Source organism: Schistosoma mansoni, chromosome 1, assembly GCF_000237925.1.
Source record: "Schistosoma mansoni strain Puerto Rico chromosome 1, complete genome".
Taxonomy (NCBI): Eukaryota; Metazoa; Platyhelminthes; class Trematoda; order Strigeidida; family Schistosomatidae; genus Schistosoma; species Schistosoma mansoni.
Window position 1 is genome coordinate 517,444 of NC_031495.1, and position 19,727 is coordinate 537,170.

A 19,727-nucleotide genomic window follows, 5' to 3' on the forward strand; every position below is an offset into this window, starting at 1 on the left:
AGGTTTTCCATGGTGGTCTAGCTTCAATTGGTTCATGATCTCAACTATTAAAAATAGTTATAATCGTTCGAAAAATACTCTAGGGATTTATAAATCTCTCACAATACACCATTGTATGAATGGTATATTTACGACAAACAATACGATCATAATTTGTCGAATTAGAAAAATATTCATGTTACTTTTGTATAAAGGATATAGGTAGCTTATTGTTTGTCTACTTGCTGTCACTTGGACAGTGAATCCATTAAGTAAAAGTATAGGAGCTGATACAATTATCAAGCCCACTTAGGTTATTCTAGCCACTGAGCAGACCAATCTATTCATTCTTCTCAAGCCACATTTTACCCTATCACTTATTTGCTTATTAATCCTGATTGTTTTTCTATGTTCATGTGTGCGTATACTACTTACCCTATTCATCACATGTCTGTAAATTATTTTTATCTGGCTATAGATATCGATTCAAGTTTGATGAAGTCGAGTTGGCTCACACGCTTTCTTCATTGCGAATCATTTCGTTTCGCTTCACTATCTGCTCTTCTCCTTCTTTCGCTTCGTTCCTTCGATCGTCTGTCCAGGTCAATGGTTATACGAAATAAATGTAATCAAACCTCATTCCGTTATTCACTAATACAAACTAAGTCGATGATTATATACGAGGATTGGCAGGATGTATATTTCGACAGCAATCATTCGTCCAATCTACCTCGAGTCAGATCTCGTGTCACTGGAAAAGTATGTGTGAGTCTGACAGGACGCATGCCTTCACCTCAATCTTTATCTAACTTCTCATTGTTTGTTAAAACAGGTAATCCATAACTTACCCATAATTGATTAACGCTCATAAAATAAATTACATATTTCAATTTTTTACTTATTACATTCCATAGTTTGTTTGCATCTTTCGTGCTTATGGATTTTATTATTTATTAACAATACACTCACCCAACAACTAGTGTTCTTACTTTTGAATATTCTAAAGTGAACTCACGGCACTATTAGGAGAAGTGGCCTAATAATATACTCATTTAACGGGACAACATATATTGGAGTCGAAAATGGAGATGAATTAACTTATACAAGCTTAAATTCACTTATGTTGTTTATTCTTCTCTGAATATTGGTTAATGTGACTACAAATTCAGTCATAATAAACGTAGAATTTGGTACGAATATGGATCGAAAAAAAGTCAAAACAGAGACGGAAAATTAGTATAAAAAACCTTAGGGGTCCATGTAATATTATCATTGATTATAGCAAAAAAAAGAAGAAAACGTGTAAATTGTAGTTTGAAAAATAATGGAGGAATTCAAATAATAAGGAGCATGAATCATGATTTTGAAGACAAAGGATACGTGCATATGACACTACAACCAATTTTGAGTCAACGGTCTTGACCTTAGATCATCATGAGTTGGTGGACTTCAACCTTTCAGGATGACTTAGAACAATAGTTGGTGGTTTTATGGACTAGTGTCGCTTGGTTTGGTCTCTCCTAGTTTTTTATAGGTCTTCTACTCGACTGGTCATAAAAGGATGCCGATAGATCATTAACAACCTAAAGAGGTCTTATACTTTTATAGAATGAAATTCATATTCTTAATGCAGTACATAGCAAACTGAAAGTTCGCATATCTAAACTTCGAATGGCAGATAAACATATATTGTTATATCACTTCAAATTTGAAGGTTGCTTTCATTATGAATGGAGCATCACCAACTGAAAAATCAATGAGGTTGAGAGAAATGCTGAACATTTAATTATAGTTTTTGATAAAACACTAATGTTTGGTTTGATCACATCTTTACAAAAAACCACTCAACTTATTACGGTGTCTTTAAATGAACACTCATAGTTTCTGATGATATGTGACGTGGTGGTTTTATCAAGTTACTAATCATGACAAATTGTGATCAATAAAATTAACAGGTGGTCTTTGAAGGTTGATAAGTGGTTAGAGTTAGAAGTGGGTGGTGGATTTCTGGAACTCAGACGACAGAACATGGTAGGTATTGGGTTCACTTTGGAAAAGACATTCCTAAGAACGTTTTCTAAATTGGTCAATACACACTTATCCCACATTAAATTCACTGAAGAAAATAGAAACGAGCGGTCATTTTTGTTTTGTTTGGTGGAATTCTAAGTCTAACTGTATGCCGTAAACCAAAACACTAATCACTATATTGACATCAGTTTAACTCATCCGTTTAGTGAGAAAATCAGATCCTTAATCACTTCAGAACGATGAATAATATTACATTTGGAGAGGGTAAGCGAAAGGAATATAAGCTTATAACTAATACGACACAATTTGATAATTTCCCTATGAATATCAATAAAAGTGTACTAAAACGGGGCAATTTATTACTATGTGGTGGTTTGGAGGAAATATCATGGATTGATACTGTAATTTACAGTACCGCCATCGTGCCAAACTAGAACTCCAAGAGTACGTAGAACGAAACGGAGTTAGAGCAAACTATGAAATAACGAAAACCCTGTAGTTCACATGACGGATCAGATCCACCTTATGTTAAAACAATACTGCGTTTACAGATTATAATATATTGATTGAGATTCTTCCCATATTGAAGAGTCTTCGTTACTAGGAGGCTTAATTCCGGTGTTAATCCAATAATATTGTTATCTCAGGTCAGTTGTGTCCATTCAGTGGTATGGTGTTTTGTTTTCGTTTGTTATTATTGTGTGCACCAATCAATTCAATAGCTCAAATATACATTCAGAAGCTTTTCTATTACAATCCTTATTCTATTCACTTGTTTTCAGTCAACGAGTTAGAGAAAATCAATGTAACAAAAACACTGAACTTATTTAAAACTTTCTAGTGATTTTTAATGCACAGTAAAACTTGACGTTCAACACTCGGGAAATTACATGACTACTCTTTTTATAATTCTTTAGCACTTATGTTCAATACCTTGATTACAGTTTTCAAACTAGCAAGCGCTTCATTAAAACCACTACTCAGTGGACTAATATAGTCTTTTTTCATTACGGTTACCAAACCCTGTCTTTGTTTTTATTGGGATGTTAATTATCCTATCATGGCATTCGTTGACCATTCTTCGCTGATATCGTTAGGAATGTCCACTTCCTTCATTTTTATTCAAATCCATCATTAACATTCTTCTGGAGATAACGTTCGTTAGTTTCTGAATCTCGAAACCTCTTTTTACTCTGTCTTTCCAGCTACTACTGAAACTGTTACTGATTTTACTACTATGGGATTAGTCTTGAGAAATTTATCTTCCTATGTTTATATAGTGTGACGACTTAAACCGACGCATATATGTCGAATTCTTCGTTGCATATAACTCACTGACTCATTGGTATATAAGCTGATTAGAGCCTATATAAATCAGTCCAATTAATTAGCAGTGTTTAATTTCACGAGTTAAATGGTCATACGACATTTAAGTATCAAGAACATAAAATTCCTGAGCATGTAATAAAAGCTAAGAGAAAAATCACAGAAATTATCTAATGAAACAGGTTGATCCTTATAATCAAAATAGTGCAGTCTACAGGACATGCTTTTTCCATTTTGACAATTCAGTTTGTTTTAAATTGATCCTTATAGCTTCAAAGGGTCCCTCTTTAGTTAAATCCTAAGTGCCACGGAAAAAAGGAGTAAAATAAAGGCGAACTTTGAAGAAAATTCATAGGGGAGGTCGGTGTGAATATAGGGGGGAAATATCTAAAACTAAACCCTGTCACCCTCCCCAAAATTAACAACGATCTGTCTTTTTCCACAAAGTGAATAATCAATTGCCCACTTTTCTTTAAATAAACATACGTTTATGATCCAAAGTATGAGTTAAGTATATTGATATACTTGGTGACAAATGTCATACTAACCGGATCATTTGGCTTAGTTGATACCCAACTCATCAAATTTGTCACCAGAATAAATATCTTCTTGGAAACAATTGATCTGACTTCTTCTCCAGACACTCACTAAGCCATAATACTTCCTCAATTTGTTCAGGATTGATGGTGATGTCGTATATAACAACGTCAAAAGTTTCCACGTGCTCCAAAAATTTGCTACGATCATCATACTATAGACAAGCGTTTTTAATAGACTTCAGTTAATGGTAGATTACATCTAAAATATCCCTTGCGAATGGAGGTTTGTTTGAGTCAGAATGGCGTAGTGTCCCATTTATTATGAAACAGTTTCTCTTAGGTGAAGAAGGTCCACCTGGTTCCCACTTCTCTCTTGATAAATCTGCATCCTGTTTCTCATCTTCTATTCCAGATCCAGGGATCTGTGTTGCTAAGTACTGCATTATTTTATCAATTAAGAGAGATACAGAGACTAACCTTTCCAATATTTTTGCCAACAAAACAATCTATCTCGCTGATGAATATGTCTTTTGATTTCGGAGATTCGTCTTCATTCATAACTGGCTCATGTGTCACTATAACAACGGCCAATCCAAGTACCTCACATCTCGTCTCAAGGCCATTTGAATATCCAATGCCTCCATTACCCGCTTGTATAACCAAATAATTTCTCATTCTATGCTTGTTGTTATTTTGATACGGCTTCAGTACTTAAGTGATGCGATAGCCTATCAACTTGATTGTACTAGTTCTACTTAGTTTGGTAGTAATCTGTGGGTTTATAGGAGATGTAGTCTGTGTGAATGCTTTTGTCCATGAGCAGTAGAGTTTATGAAAGAAGCAGCTATTGCATTACCATGTAGGAGGTAGGTGATAATTAAGAAAGGTTTCAGTGCGGAAGAACTAAGAGAAGACGGTTATTTCAATAAGTATGTAGGGCTACTGAAGCGTCACTGAGGCTTAGCCAAATCATCCGGCAGTTGGGTTACTGAATATCGAACAGATCATCCGTGTCAAAGTCAAGGACAACAAACACGCATCAATTAATCGCACAGCATGGACTGGCCCATGCGGTGGTGGTTTCACTAACATCTCTCTACTTATTCTTACTAATATATTTACGTAATCACACCCTTTGTGTGATACAGTCTTCAAAGCAGCCATAGTACTTTGATACGTCGGAGGTGTAATCCACTTTGGACACTGACCACGAGGTGCGGCTTTGAAGTTGGCTGTTTCGTCACACCAATTACGTCTAACTGGGGTAGGCCTCCAATCATTCGATAGAGATCATCATCGTTTATTATCTACATTTATATTTTTGTGCTAATGATGTGTGGCAACTTGGACTGACGCCTATATATGCCTGGTTCTAACTTGTAGCTGAATGGCTGACGTAAGTCTCCCATCGTCTTACAACTTTTCATCCATAAATTTAACTTTTGATTCCGTGATAAACCTGAAGTAATCTTCTATGTCACCGTCAAAAGGCTTAGGTGAATATGTGGAGCTGAGTATTGCAAATATATAGAGAAGTGTTGCAAATGCAATGTATAAACAGCTCTGGTGATTCATAAAATTAGTCTATTGCGTACCATGTAACGGATAAATGCCTAAGTCTTCGTGGTGAACCATGAGTCTGTATGTACTTTTTTTAAATTATCAGTCTGTACAAACTGAAATGTACACGCTTCCAAAAGAACATGAAAACGAGGTAGATGCTGCTGATATGACCATAAGATAATTGCAATGCACGTGACCGCCTGGTATGAGTGTTACCTTGACAACTACAGGCTTATAACAGTGATTTACCCCATAGTTCAAACTGACTAAATTAAGTATACTCGGTTTGGTATAAATGTTTGATTGTGCTGATCATCATGCCGACTACTTTCGTTACAGTTATTACCCATCTAAGATCTCTGAGAAGAGTGACCTAAGTCCATTGATCATGGGAAGCTACAACATCAGCAACAACTGTCCAGGGGATTGGGTGAAAAATCACTCCTATAAATTCGAGACAAGGCACATCGACTCTTAGAATCTTCCCATCACCATCTAAAAACTGCATCTGGCCACATTTCGAAATCCACAATGCAGTTGTAGCAGCTATTTTTATAGTAGATATGGATCTCCCAGAACAGATACAGGGGCTAGCAATAAAGTGGGCCGTAAGTCAAAGGATTATAGGAGAATGAGACATGAACTGATAATAATCTAAAACGTGCGATGCGCTCTTGTCTCTTCCCAATAAATATACCATATTCAAACCTTAATACACTACTTCACGAAGAGATCTGTGACGAACTACACGTCAAAGACCTAATACAAAGGCAACACAACACATTTTATCACTACTGGTCTCCTTTATCCGGAAAGCTCTTCAGAACTATATGACCACAACTCTTTGATAATTTTGGCGGGAGACTAAATAACTGTGCATATACCTAGTTTATCTTCTTTCACATGGATTACCTGTTAATCACATACCTGCACTGGGAAATGTATTTATTATGTATTGCTACATTTACACCATATGCCACAGCTTATCTGTTCTGATCGTTCATTATTACACGTATCACACTAGATGACCTTATCTCTTAATATCTCCGTTCATCTGATATTTTCATACTTTTTACTAATTTATATTCTTACCTAATTATTAAATTAACAAGTTTATCGACTTATTTGCCTCCACCGCTGTTTCACTGTTTATTTATGTCGCAAGTCTCAAACCTTGGATATTGTGACCAGCCAGTCAACTGTCTTTTAACAGGATAGCTAGTGATTTAATTTATGGAGAACAAGTACATTTATACTGAAAATGTATTTACTGCCAACTTCACTAGGATTAGTGCAGCAGGTAAGTTAGACCATCCAAACCGAACGACACCAGTCAACTTGAGCTGTAGCTTAACATCAGGAGGAAAACGCAAAGAAATCAGTCAGTTAATATTAACTCTATACAAAGATATTGGATATCGAATAAACGACTAGAATATCAAAACAATCAGTATAATCATCATAGATGAAAGTCTTCAGGGAAAAACTGAACCCTTTTGTGACTGCATCCATCAAACCACCTGCTCACCATGGACTTCGATCAAGCTGACGTACTTAAGGCTCTTAGCACCTTTGACACGTAAAAGTCAACAGGACCAGATGAAATACACCCCAAAATCTTGAGACATATTGCACAATAAATCGCGGCCCCACTGACAGTGACGTTCAATATGTCACTTAATCAATGTATGTTACCTATGGACTGGAAAGGCGCAATCGCCACTCCCATACATAAAACAGGACCAAGAAAATTTCTTTCAAACTACAGACCTCACTAGTGTTATAGTTAAAATATTAGAAAGTATAGTCAAACAGACCATAATGGCTTTTATGGAAACCAATTACCTGTTAAACAGAGAACAACATGATTTTGGAAAAGGTTATCTCCTACAATGAACCTCCTCATCAGAAGGGAATTTCGGATAAACGCGCTGGACAACGAAAACTCAGTGGATGCTGTCTGCGTTGACTTCAGTAAGGCTTTTGACAAGGTGCCAACAAATAAACTGCTATTGAGGTCAGAAAATCTAGGTATTGCCGGACCTCTTTCAAAATGGCTTGAGGATTTCCTAGTTAGTCGTAGATAGAAAGTAAGAATGAATTTCAAGTGCTCCACCTGGAGACCAGTACTTAGTGGAGTCCTCAAGGTTCCGTCCTAGGTCATTTACTTTTTATACTGTATGTAAATGATCCCCCAAGTATACTACAATCACAAATGTCATTATACGCTGACGACGGAGACGCAGACACATGTGCTCTTCAGACAGATTTAAATAATGTGATTAACTGATCGGAATAGTGGCTGATGCCTATCAACGCGGCAAAGTGTGTCTACATGCACTTTGGGGATACAAAGGTTAATAGGTACAGCATAGGGGAAATGCCAGTACCCGTGGTCGTTCCCATAAGAATCTAGGGGTGACAGTGAATCTTGATCTAAAGACGATGGTCCATTGCCAGTAGGTCGCAGATAAGGGGTTTAGAACCCTTTGGGCTTTAAAACGGACATTCGCTAAGTTAGATACTACCTTGTTGATTACAGTATACACAACCTTAGTGAGAACTAAGTTTGAGAACTGCGTTCCGGCTGAAAACACCCTGTTTAAAAGATGACTCGAATATCCTAGAAAAAGTACAGAGGGGAGCTACCCTTGTAATTCCAGAACTCCGGGGTTTACCATACAAATAGCGGCTTGAGAACCTAGACCTCTTTACTCAGTCCTATCGTAGACTAAGGGGATATAAATGATTTTGAACTTAACTTATTCTCTCTTTTTTTCCAACTAGATCAAGACATCTCAGAGGACATAGCAGGCTAGTAGAAAAGCTAAGGACGAATAAAATACCCGCGGCATACAGGTTTTCACGCTGAGTCATCAATACTTGGAACCTGCTGCCCGTAGGAGTGGTGTCCGTACCTTCAATTAACTCATTCAAGAGGAGACTGGGTACTCACAGAAGCACACTAGAAAAGGAATTAAAAAGGCTGTAGGCTTTCTGTCCTTACCACACAAATCTGAAGCTGATTCAGAATTGTCATCATCATAAACTAAAATTTGGTGTTGTTGAGAAGAGCTATTTGTAAATAATCAAATTTGAGATAATACACATCAAAGAACTCTTAAGAAACTAAATACCACGAATATTTGTCTAAATTTTCCAAATAGATAAAATGATATATGAACATCGTTTGAAGGACATCAACCGTCCTTGGGTGTTTTTCCCGTTTGATTTTTGTGCGTGTTGATACAAGTTCTATTGAAATTTTTCTGGGTTTGTTCATTCATTTCTTCAACCCGTCTGATTGTGACGGTAATAGTTTATCGTAACTCATGACTGTTTGTTTGGGAATCATCTGCATTCCGTAAATAGTTCGCAGTAAATGGTTCGTTAGTTTTTTGTTAACTCGTGCAGCAAAACTATAGTTTTATCTTTGTATTTTGTGGAAGCCTATGGCTCTTTATATGTTGCTTAAAAGAGGGCGTGTTGTGCTGAGGGTTAATATGATTTTTGAATTAAGTAATCGTAACAGATCCAGGAGTGAATTTACAACAACTTTAACATATTATTAGGACTCACTGATTGGATTCTGTCCACAGCCTAGCATATTAACCAGTACTCGGTTATAAGCCATTGATTGTGCGCTAGTATTGCTCATCGTAAGCTGGATGTTATTGGCTGGTCGAAATTACGTGCAAATTTTACCAGGTTATCAATTTTATGTTGCATGGGACGACAAGGACTCCCTAATCTGTTACTTATGTAGATGCAAGGATGTGTAGAAAATATAATTAGCACACTGGTTTGAATCCGGCATCAGCGAATGTGTCCACAAATTAACTAATTATTGTTGCTTGACCAATCCCCTAATTGAGGGACCAAATGACACCTAAAACGTTGGTTCAGATACAGGGTAGTTGCAGCTATAAAACAAGCAGCGTTAAAATTGTATCACGTAAATCATAGTCCTAACTAGGTTTCTGAAGTTCGGTGTGTTTCAGGACAAAAAGTTTTAGTAGTGTCCACTTAAACGTCACTGGAATTTCTAGCGCATTTTGAATGGCTAAAATTCTATTTATTCGTTTTTATAGATAGCCTTTACTCAGTGTGATAAGTCGTCAAATAATGGGACCCCCATTATGTTCAGATTTTATCTCAATAGCTGTATCTTACTTCTCGTCAAAACTCATGAGTTTAGGTGGACCATTTTTGGATGTAGTTATGCCCAAATCACTCAATTTACTTGTTACACCAATCCAGTGATTATTATTCTCTTGATAATTGAAGCCATGGCTCAGTAGCTAAAACACTCGATCATCTTTTGTCTGGTGATATGTTTGAGCTCCTCCACTTCTGTTTGTTAGCAGTATTTGTTAATGGTGTTTGTTAGTAGTGGTTATGATAGCAGAACCTTTGATGGAAAACGTAGTTCAATCACTTATGTTCAGTGTAGATCCTGGTACAAATGCACCTTGCGTCAAGTTGTCATAACATGTTAACACAAGATGCACATAACAAGATGAATTGCAAGAGATAGGAGTAATGTAGTGTCTGTGATTGTAGAAAATACTGAATATTGAGAATACTGTTCGACAAGACAAAGTGTAAATGTTTTTATAAACAAATATCGGATTCCAAGTTCTAGGGTAGAATATGAAATGAACACACCTATTCTGTTGTGATCGATTGTGAACCATGTTAAGAATATTGTCCAGAAGAAATAAATCAAGTTGAGGAATAGGAAGTATAAAATAAAGATAAAACGTAAGGTCTAGTGAAAGACAAATAATTTTTGTACGCCACTACAACCCATTTTGGTTCATGTCACCTAATGTTCTTTTTACCGTAAGTTAGGTTTATTTCTCATATCTCAACCAGGAATTCTGATCGGTGGTCAATAACTCCATGAGTAATAATACCATGCTAATATTTATGGGGAGTTATGAGATGGTGGTTTAGTGGTCACAACACTTGACTTTCAGGCGCTCCTAGGTGTGAACCGCGCTCCACCTACCGGCTAATATCACTATCTCTCACATTTGGTGTGGTTCATGCGCAAGTACCTGGCAATAGGTTAATTTTTTCCAGTGATCATTTCAATTACTTTTTCCATTCGATTAACCGCCTTATTCAACTCGTGTACTAGTATGGTTTTTCATACATCAACAACTACGTACTGAATAAACCTTTATTATTATTATCATTAGCTTTATTCAAGCTTATATTTTTGGTACAATATAGAATTCTCAGCACAATGTATTTCAACAAGTTTCCGTTTCTTACTTCTTGATCGATCCTGACGACAATTACTGACTGATCGCCAGCTAAAAGTTAGCAGTCCAGTCAATCGACATTTGAATAATGTACATTTATTTTCGCTGCATATTGTCAGCAACCACGATATCTCTGATTGGGTCTTTGTGACTTGTACAACGAGAATTTGTACACTTTTCGGAAACGCACCTGAATAGCTTATTTGATTAACAGCCATAATGATATATTAAAACAAACAAACTTAGATAACTTGCTAAAATATCTAGATGACAGGAACAGGTAGCTTAGATGTTCAAGCACTCCGCCTTCACATTTTTGCTGAATCATAAAATACGTCTATACTGCCCTGTACTTTGTTTCCCACTCGTGTTAACGTTTAACTACAATCAGTGGGATCCTGCGAATGACAAAAGTCCATAGTTGATTTTTTTTAAAGTAATAGGGTTCAGAGTGGGTCGCATTGGTACAAACGCCTTCAGTCTCTGTCTTTTAATTATTCTTAAATACTTTTACTGCTCTCCAGTATTTAATCCCCACATTTGGCCCATATTCATTTCGCTTATTTTATTTGACTGTATGAGCTTTAGATTAACAATCAAAAGATTAGGCTTTCAACCAGCAGTAGATCTCCTTACCTATATCTGTTTGTTCAGTCAGGTAATATCATTAGGCCTCATACAAACTGTAATTCACAAGCCAGATGCATTAATTTATACATGGTAGATAGGTCATTCTTTCCTGTTTATTTCTATACTTCCTCATTTTTTATTAATACTACTTTCATTCCTACAATCTTTAGCGAATTGAACCTATAATATATATACTTTTTAAGGAAGATCAACTATTTTGCCATTGTGTCACTTTCTGATTTATTTTTGTTTTCTAGGCGATGTCTGAGGAATCTGAAACAAGTGATAGATATATGTCATACTCTCCAGAGGATAATTATCCTACAACCTCTAATAGTAATTCAGATGGTATGTCAGTCCTAAGTATTATTATCTTATCGCATCATCTTGCTTTATTTTACCCAATAATATTAAGTCCGGATCTTGAAAACAAAAACAGTAGACCAAGTTTAGATAGCTGATTTATTAGATATTTTAGGAAGCTGACTTCTGACCAAGTAGCTGAATATGCATTATTCATTGAATTTATTTGTCTACTGTCTTCTGTAAGATTGAAGTTTAGTTACTAGAAAGCAACTTGTTTCATATTGTCTTCATTTTCTTTCCGATGGAACTTATTTGATAATTGAGTTTAGTGATTCAAATCTCTCAATCTCCTAGTCCTTTATTCATATTTCCAAAAAGCAATCAATTTTTTGAACTCGTATAATCAAAAGCAGACGAAATAAAGTAGAAACTAAGTTAAATTTATACATAAAACTCTTTAAGTAGTCGTATTTCTCATTGCCTTTCTGTGAGAAAATCAATAACATTGAAAGTGCAAGATTGATACGAATTAAGTCAACTGTAGTGTGTGATAGAAGTAACGAAAATCAAAAGAAAGTAGGTAGAAATAAACTGACGGTAGATACAGATTAATATACTGTTACAAATTTAGCAGCAACTTCCGAAACATTACTTGCTGACGTCACTGATAAATCCTGCACCTTTTTATATCACTGAGATCAAGAATTAACGAATCTATGGATCAATGTCATGTTTCAGACACAGATCACATACCTCAATCAATAAATATTGAACACCACAGTAGATGAACACAGAACTAAGTGCTACGACTCCGGAAAATGATCAGTGGTCGACTAAAAAGAGGAAGATAGAAGTAAACACCAGGAGGGCTCTATAAGTATGTACCGCTAATATGAAGTCATCGTTAAGAGCAACTCTTATCGTTAGTCAGACAACGATATAAATTCGTGGAGTATTGATACTCATTTCTTTTATTCTGTAACCCTTCAAATATACTATATGAAGTCATGTATGATAATCGTGCTAAGAAGACATTCTGGCAGACTGATTCGATCTCAACTTCATTCAGTATAGGAAAAACTATCAGTTATCTTCCATTTGACTACCTAGTGGTTATTGATAAGTTTAGTTGCGAGATCTCATTACAGCATGAGACATCTCCATATGTGTTAGGTTGATGTTTGGTTATGAGATTGGTTGTCTTTCAAATTATTGGGAACTTCGTTTAGTTGATGGTGAGCATTAGCTCATTCTGATAAACGCACCGATCAACGTATTATCTCTGTAGTTCCCTAACAGTTATCAGTCAATGAGTGAGGTTCTGTTGTGTCATTTTAAACATGATCTTCAACAATTAATAACTGTCAATCAATTGACTTTTCTCGATCATCAGCTTGCATGACAATAGTAATCCTCAAGCTGTACGAATTTCTCCATAAAATGCAGTTTGCGATAATCGTTTACATTCAATTGGGAAACTTGCTTCGAAATGGATTTCTCGAAGTTTTCTACGGGACAGCGTAACTGATAACGTCAATTAAAGGCAGCAGTCACTTAAGATTACGGTTTATATTACTAATTACTAAAGTCAAAAGTTAAGACCTTTAGGCTTCGTTTCACCATAGGACAGTTCTTTAACTGATCTTGTATGATTGGTTGTATGTGGCCCCCAAATGCCCTGGTACGGCCGGAAGTGGGGAGAGTCAGCCCTCCCTCTCGAAATGCTCCTAAATGGCCACGTGCATACAACCACCTCAAGAGAAGTCCTACTCACTGCCTTCTCGTAATGGGGGTGTTGCTTACGAAATTGAGAGAATGAAATGTGGATGTCCGGCGCTTTAACCGGGTTGGTGGACACGGAAAGTTCACCTAGGAGAGTTGGAAAATCCTGATTCCAAACCAATGGTGCAGATGGGCTCCAGGACCCTAAGGAAATAAATGGCTTATGAACATATTGTTGTTCACCGGCTACCATTGGACTGCATCTCTTTACGTTGCTCCACTGCCTTGTAGATTAGACTTTTAGGTCGAAGGCTGTGGGTGTGGCCCCCTAAGAAAGCCACCTGTTCCGGTCTGGGCACCCGGGCAGTATCCCAGCCTTCACATAGATCAAATGATGTGGTGCATATCTATTTGGTGTCTCCTTGTACCAATGTTTAAGTAAATGAATTGATTTTATTGGTTCTTCAGTAGACGTTAATAGTAATTTATTGACAATATCATTTTCACACTCTTTACATTATCACAAAGTTAACGTAATTTGAACTTTTACGCCAAAATTAAATAATGAATTTGCAAGTTATTTACATAGTCAGGGAGATAGTCAGGGAGGTTTTCTTCATTACAAAGTTTCTACTGGATACTATACTGGATACTATTCAGCTGAAAATACTGATTAAATGTTATTGACTTGTTTCTCATGTTGATATAATTTATTAATTTCTTTTTCACAATATTGTAGACCATACAAATCATCATTCTGATGAGATTTCATATAAAGTTGAAACGTCCAGTTCATCACCTCTTTGTAATTTTATAAATGTTACACGTGAGCTTCCAAAACCTCGTAAACAACGAGTACCAAATAGTGCAATGGATGAAGCTACTTTGATTGGTAAGATGCTAAAATATCTTTCCGTTTACAAGTATTTTATTATTTGTTATGTTGCAAAATCGGTGTGTTCATGAGCTAAGCTACTATTTCCTAACTCTAACTTCAATATGTTGAACGAGACTTACTATTCTCCTCTTTCCTGCCCCACTAACTATAGTAAGAAGTCAAGTTGTTGTTTAATTTAAAGGAAACGAATAAGATCAAAAAATGAAAAGCGTAGAACCACACTAAAGCTCTAGAGGAAGACAGCTGATGAATACGATTGTTCTATTGGAATGGATTTTAGATCTAGTAATTCAAGGTCACACTCAGTAATAGATTACACGTCCCAACATGGAAGTCTGGGTATACCACGACGCTACTGAGACTTGCAACCAGTGGCTTGATAAAATCACTGACTGTCGGACTAAGCTGTACAGACTACCTAGTTGAGATTTGCGTGACTATCATAAGTAATGGTTAGAGAAATTGCATGATATGACTCAGAATCGATCATAATAACACATATGCATTCACACGTTGTCTCCCCTTAGATCTTGTATTTAAAAATCATCTTAAACTTCCTGTCCTGGAAATCCATATTTTTCGAGTCATGTTGTTTGTCTATTCTTTTCTACTTCCACTGATATTATTAACACTTTTACTACTTCTGTGTTTTTCTCGTTAATTTCATTTCATTGTGCTGATATAGTGTGATAACTTGAACTGACGCACATATGTGCCAAGTTCTACATTAGAAATGACTGACTGACTATGGACTTCCGTATTATAAGTGAAATTTACTGTTTTCACTTACGTGATTCCTTTCTCTAATGATAATAACTATTTAATCGTTCAGTTGTATTCATTATTTCATATTTCAGCTCTTAGGCCATTCAAATGTGATGAATGTGGTAAACGATTGGAAAAGGCTCGAACATTAAGACTACATAAACTATCAGTACATGAAGGTATGTTGAGAAAAAGATTTTTTCTAAAGTGAATAGTTCATCGATCTATTTAAGCTAGTAAGAGGGATATGTTGGTAGGCTGTAACACGTGGTCAAGCACATAGACATGATAATAATCATATAAAAATATGGATAAGTTGCTACTTTTCGGATAACACTGTCAAATATGTTAGTTGAAGGGCTTGACAGAATTAGACGAAAATTTAGTTAAGTTTAGGTGAGATGCTATAATATCATCATGCTATATGACTCAAGTTACTGCAGGACTACCACCAAAATCAAGGGAGAAAATCATGCCCATGGCTATTTCATCAGTCCGCATGTTTTTCCACCGACCACATTTATACCTTGACGTGGTGTCCAGGCTTACATATCGTAACTTTCCCAATCAAGTTATGTTGGCTGAAACACTTATTATTCAGATCCTATCGTCCTAGGTATGTAAGTCAAAGGACGTTGAATCTAAAAGAATGAATTAAGAAGACAGATTCTTACTACCGACTGTACTGGAGTATGATCACAGTAATGTGTCCTTCAGAAAATCAGCTTCTGTGGAGATTCTTCCTCACAGCGGAAGGGAGGAATCAGAAAACATAGACCTTGAAAATTCCCCTCTGCTTCCCTTTTTGGTTTTCATACTTGGCTATAAGGCCTTTGGAGTATAGTGCTAACACCGAGAACTACTCGCAAAAGACCTCAAATGATGATCTTCAAATAGTTATCCCTTTTGCTCTGTGGCTGCTCTCCTAGGTAACCAAGACTATTGACAATCCAGTTTCTGCATCAGGTGCCTCAAGAACGGGTGTTCTGCGGCGTGTCGAGCCCAGAAGTGTCAAATGCCTACATATTTCCAACACCGCTCGACTGACTGTGCTGGCTAAAAACGACATTAATTTTATTTCGCCCTTGGTTGGGAATGTAATTGTCCATTTTCCTAACTTTAAACAAATTATAATAACATGACAATGTCACCGGTAGACCTCAATCCTTATTCGTGACTTAGCTGGCCTTACTAGTCTCTTTGTTCATCTAAAACCTTTGGAAATCTATTCTAAGTAGGGATTCATAAATAATCATTCACTTCATAATAAATACGTCTTTTTTGTATATCCCAATGAGTAGAAAAACTGTATTTTCGTGACTTAATAAATAAATAACCAAATTAAATTATGTTAATTTAATTAGGTTATTTATTTACTCTGAAGAAGTAGCCTACATTAAGTCACGAAACGTCAAAAATACAGTTTTTCTGCTCATTGGGATATAACAAAAAACATATATTTCCTATTAACTTCCTACCAAATGCTCAATTTATTTGAAACTATCAAGTTCTAACCTTGGCATTTATACCTACGAAACCATTCATTTGGTTGGTTCGTAACTCCAGTTTAGTGACGTTTTTCTTCGTGCTAACATTTCCCGGAGAACTTTTAAGAACTGAACAACTCGAAATACCCGTTTTGTATCATTTCAAAGTTATGTGCAACATAGAGCCTGATACATGTGCGTCGGTTCAAGTAACAACACTTCAAAGCTGTTCAGTTGTAAACAAATGTCAGTCTGATTAGATGTATGTGCATGTTGTTTATCTCAAAAGGTTTCATAATCAAGTTATGGAATATACTACACCTGTTTCATCCTTTTCAAGTTCTGTTCTTTGATGTAATGGTAAAAGAATAGAAGGTTTTGTCTTCTGACACGAAGTACGATAATACGATGACATTAGATTGAGTGATAAACTAGGCAGACTAGATCACGTCATACACCGGTAAACAACTCCACCTAACGGTTGAGAACCAGATTATCTATCAGAAACTGGTTTTATTCACACAAATACAAGCAGTTAATACGATGTAACTCAGGCTAGAAATCAGAGTTACAATATAAAACCGTTATTTGTATGATAAATTACAGACAGGCTCTCTGTCTTTGCTCAGTAACCAGTCACAACTCAGTTTCACATGGTATATAATCCACTTGGTATACCTGCATTCGTGTTGATTTTCACATGGAGATTGATACGCGATGCTCATAGCTTCAAGCACCGGAGCTATTGAGCTACGATGATCTGATAGATAACTCTATATTATGATATTAGTTGTCTACGCAAAAAAGCTGATAGGTTGTAGATCGAACTTTCAGTCGTTGTTGATTGAATATTCACTCTTATTGGTTCGTTTATCGAAATTAAGTGTTGATTTTATTTCACATTATTTAGGTCGTAGACCATTCGCTTGTGAAATATGCAAAGCTTGTTTTACGCAAAATGGTCATCTAAAACAACATATTGAAACAGTTCATAAAGGTAATTTATTAAACACATGTATATTGTTTTACAAAATTTCCATCATAAATCTATTTGTATTAAATTTATTATAGCTAATGTGAAGTTTGATTGGTATTGTTTGTTTGAATCTTCCCATCGATGTGTTAGGACTGCGACTGGTCAGTTTCTAATTGGCATATATGCATACTGTGCGTATTGCCTCGATATAGCCTTAATTCACAAGCATGGTAAGCAAAGATGGATAGTGGCTAGCAGTGGAATCCAGTTTGACGCACGTTTCGTCCTATTTGGGAATCGTCGAGTCCCAGATTGAACATCAACTCTGAGATGCAGGTACATCCAGCTGACGAGTCCCAAATAGGATGAAACGCGCGTCAAACTGGATTCCATTGATAGCCACTATCCATCTCTGCTTATAATGTGAAGCTTGTTTCCTTGGTATGTTTTATTAAACAATTGATGTAATACAACTTAGTAGATTGACATTTCCTTTTTCGAACCAGATTTCTTGACACAAAGCCTGCTCAAACTAGAATCCATGTTTCAGACTTGTGACACAATAGTGTAAAATCGAACTGCTCAACATTAATTAATTGTTGTCGGACGAAACACGTAAGTGGTCAAAGTTTAGAATGTCAGTCTGTAGATGAAATAAGTGTGCTCACATAAATGAGTTATAATCTGCATTCCGATTAGTAAATCTTCTAGGTGAACTCGAAAAAGCTATTGTGTACTAGTAACACCCGATTAAGACCATGATGCAGCTAACACTAAATGTTCTCATGTTTTTGTGTTGCTGTTTGGGGAGCATAAGCTTCAACAATCTTATGGGCAGTTGATTGTCATTGCATATGGTGTTAAATATCGTCGTATATACTATCCAGTTACTATCAAGAAAATCTAGCAAATTTCAGTTGAAAACCTCACTTCACTAACTTGTTGACAGTATAATCATCAGTCCATGTATAGTAAATGTAGCTTATAGCTGAAGTGATGAAGTTGCATAAGATTGTTTATCTCATATTGTTTTTGAATTCATTGATAGGATCGTAAATTGATCTCCTAGGAAAATCAAATATTTTAGTTCATTTGGCTGAAGGATATTGTAATATTCATGTAATTGATAAGCAAACAGTTAAGATTGAGATATTCAATTCAATGATCGTATCTATTAGTGTGTTGACTAATTTACATTCTATATAGTTAAGATCATGAGTCAGTTGAAGCTAGACCACCATGGAAAACCTGGAAGCACTGGACGGCCATTTCGTCCTATTGTGTGTTCTTAACTATATAAAATTACTAAAATCTCCACAAAACCCCTTTGTGATAATTTACATTTTCTTCGTTTAATTACTTAAATCATACATAGGGCATACCTTTTTTCGTTTCTATTCAGGATTACGACCGTACAGTTGTGATATTTGTAATAAACGTTTCACTAAAGCCCGTTCATTGAGACGGCATAATTGTGGAAAAAGTGGCCGTAAGTTACTTTTTCGGTGTAGTATTTTTATCTTTGTGTTCTACCAAATTCTAATTCTCTGAATTCCTCATGCCCCTATCCTTTTTCTCTTTCCAAATTTATTTCATTGGATTGTACTCCTTCAATAACATCTTCAAACTCTAATCTTTCGGATTACTGCTTACACTCTTACTACTTCTACCACTATGGGATTTGAATCGACAACTTCATCTCTGTGCTAATGTGGTATGGCAGCTCGAACTGATGTACGTACGTACGAAGTTCTACGCTGTGACTGACTGAGTATTTTTATCTCATTGTAAGTTTCATTTCGTGTTATGCGTGCTCATAAAACAGGGTAACTTGTATTTGTTGCTATCCTCACACTTCTAGTAATACTCTCATTTGTTAATGATTCTGTTCATTTTTCTTTAATTTCCCATCTATCCAGGATTTTAAAAAATCTCCGTTTTCTTCTGTCATCATTTTCCTCATGTACAAACAGTTCTGACAATTCAACCGTAAAAAATATGTTTAACGTTCATGTGCTTTATAGTAATGGATCTCTCATGCGTTCTTGTCTCAATACGGATCAAAGTCTACTAGTTCGATTAAACTATTGAAGGATATGAAAAAGGAACTTAGAGAAATCCTATAGTTTTTACAGTTACATTTTGAGATCAAGTCAAAAGTTTGCAACAAATTTCTGACAATTCTACAAAATAGAGTTGTACCTGATCATCAAAAATGCTAATTATTCATCG

General features: G+C 36.0%; 2 protein-coding genes across 2 annotated transcripts in view; one reads left to right on the forward strand and one right to left on the reverse strand.

Moving 5' to 3' along the window:
- Positions 1 to 4,433, reverse strand: part of Smp_160450 (hypothetical protein) — a gene marked incomplete at both ends in the record, with an annotated part of 71,190 nt that extends 66,757 nt beyond the window's left edge. The window contains 3 exons of the mRNA XM_018792901.1: positions 3,998 to 4,087; positions 4,133 to 4,312; positions 4,353 to 4,433. Coding sequence (XP_018647467.1) covers positions 3,998 to 4,087; positions 4,133 to 4,312; positions 4,353 to 4,433 — 351 coding nt within the window. The remainder of the gene's footprint in view (positions 1 to 3,997; positions 4,088 to 4,132; positions 4,313 to 4,352) is intronic.
- Positions 4,434 to 8,687: 4,254 nt separating this feature from the next.
- The window catches only part of Smp_160440 (putative zinc finger protein), a gene marked incomplete at its 3' end in the record, with an annotated part of 38,573 nt that continues 27,533 nt past the window's right edge, over positions 8,688 to 19,727 (forward strand). The window contains exons 1-7 of the mRNA XM_018792903.1: positions 8,688 to 8,711; positions 8,758 to 8,823; positions 11,599 to 11,689; positions 14,109 to 14,261; positions 15,125 to 15,211; positions 17,430 to 17,516; positions 18,898 to 18,984. Coding sequence (XP_018647469.1) covers positions 8,821 to 8,823; positions 11,599 to 11,689; positions 14,109 to 14,261; positions 15,125 to 15,211; positions 17,430 to 17,516; positions 18,898 to 18,984 — 508 coding nt within the window. The 5' untranslated portion in view covers positions 8,688 to 8,711; positions 8,758 to 8,820. The remainder of the gene's footprint in view (positions 8,712 to 8,757; positions 8,824 to 11,598; positions 11,690 to 14,108; positions 14,262 to 15,124; positions 15,212 to 17,429; positions 17,517 to 18,897; positions 18,985 to 19,727) is intronic.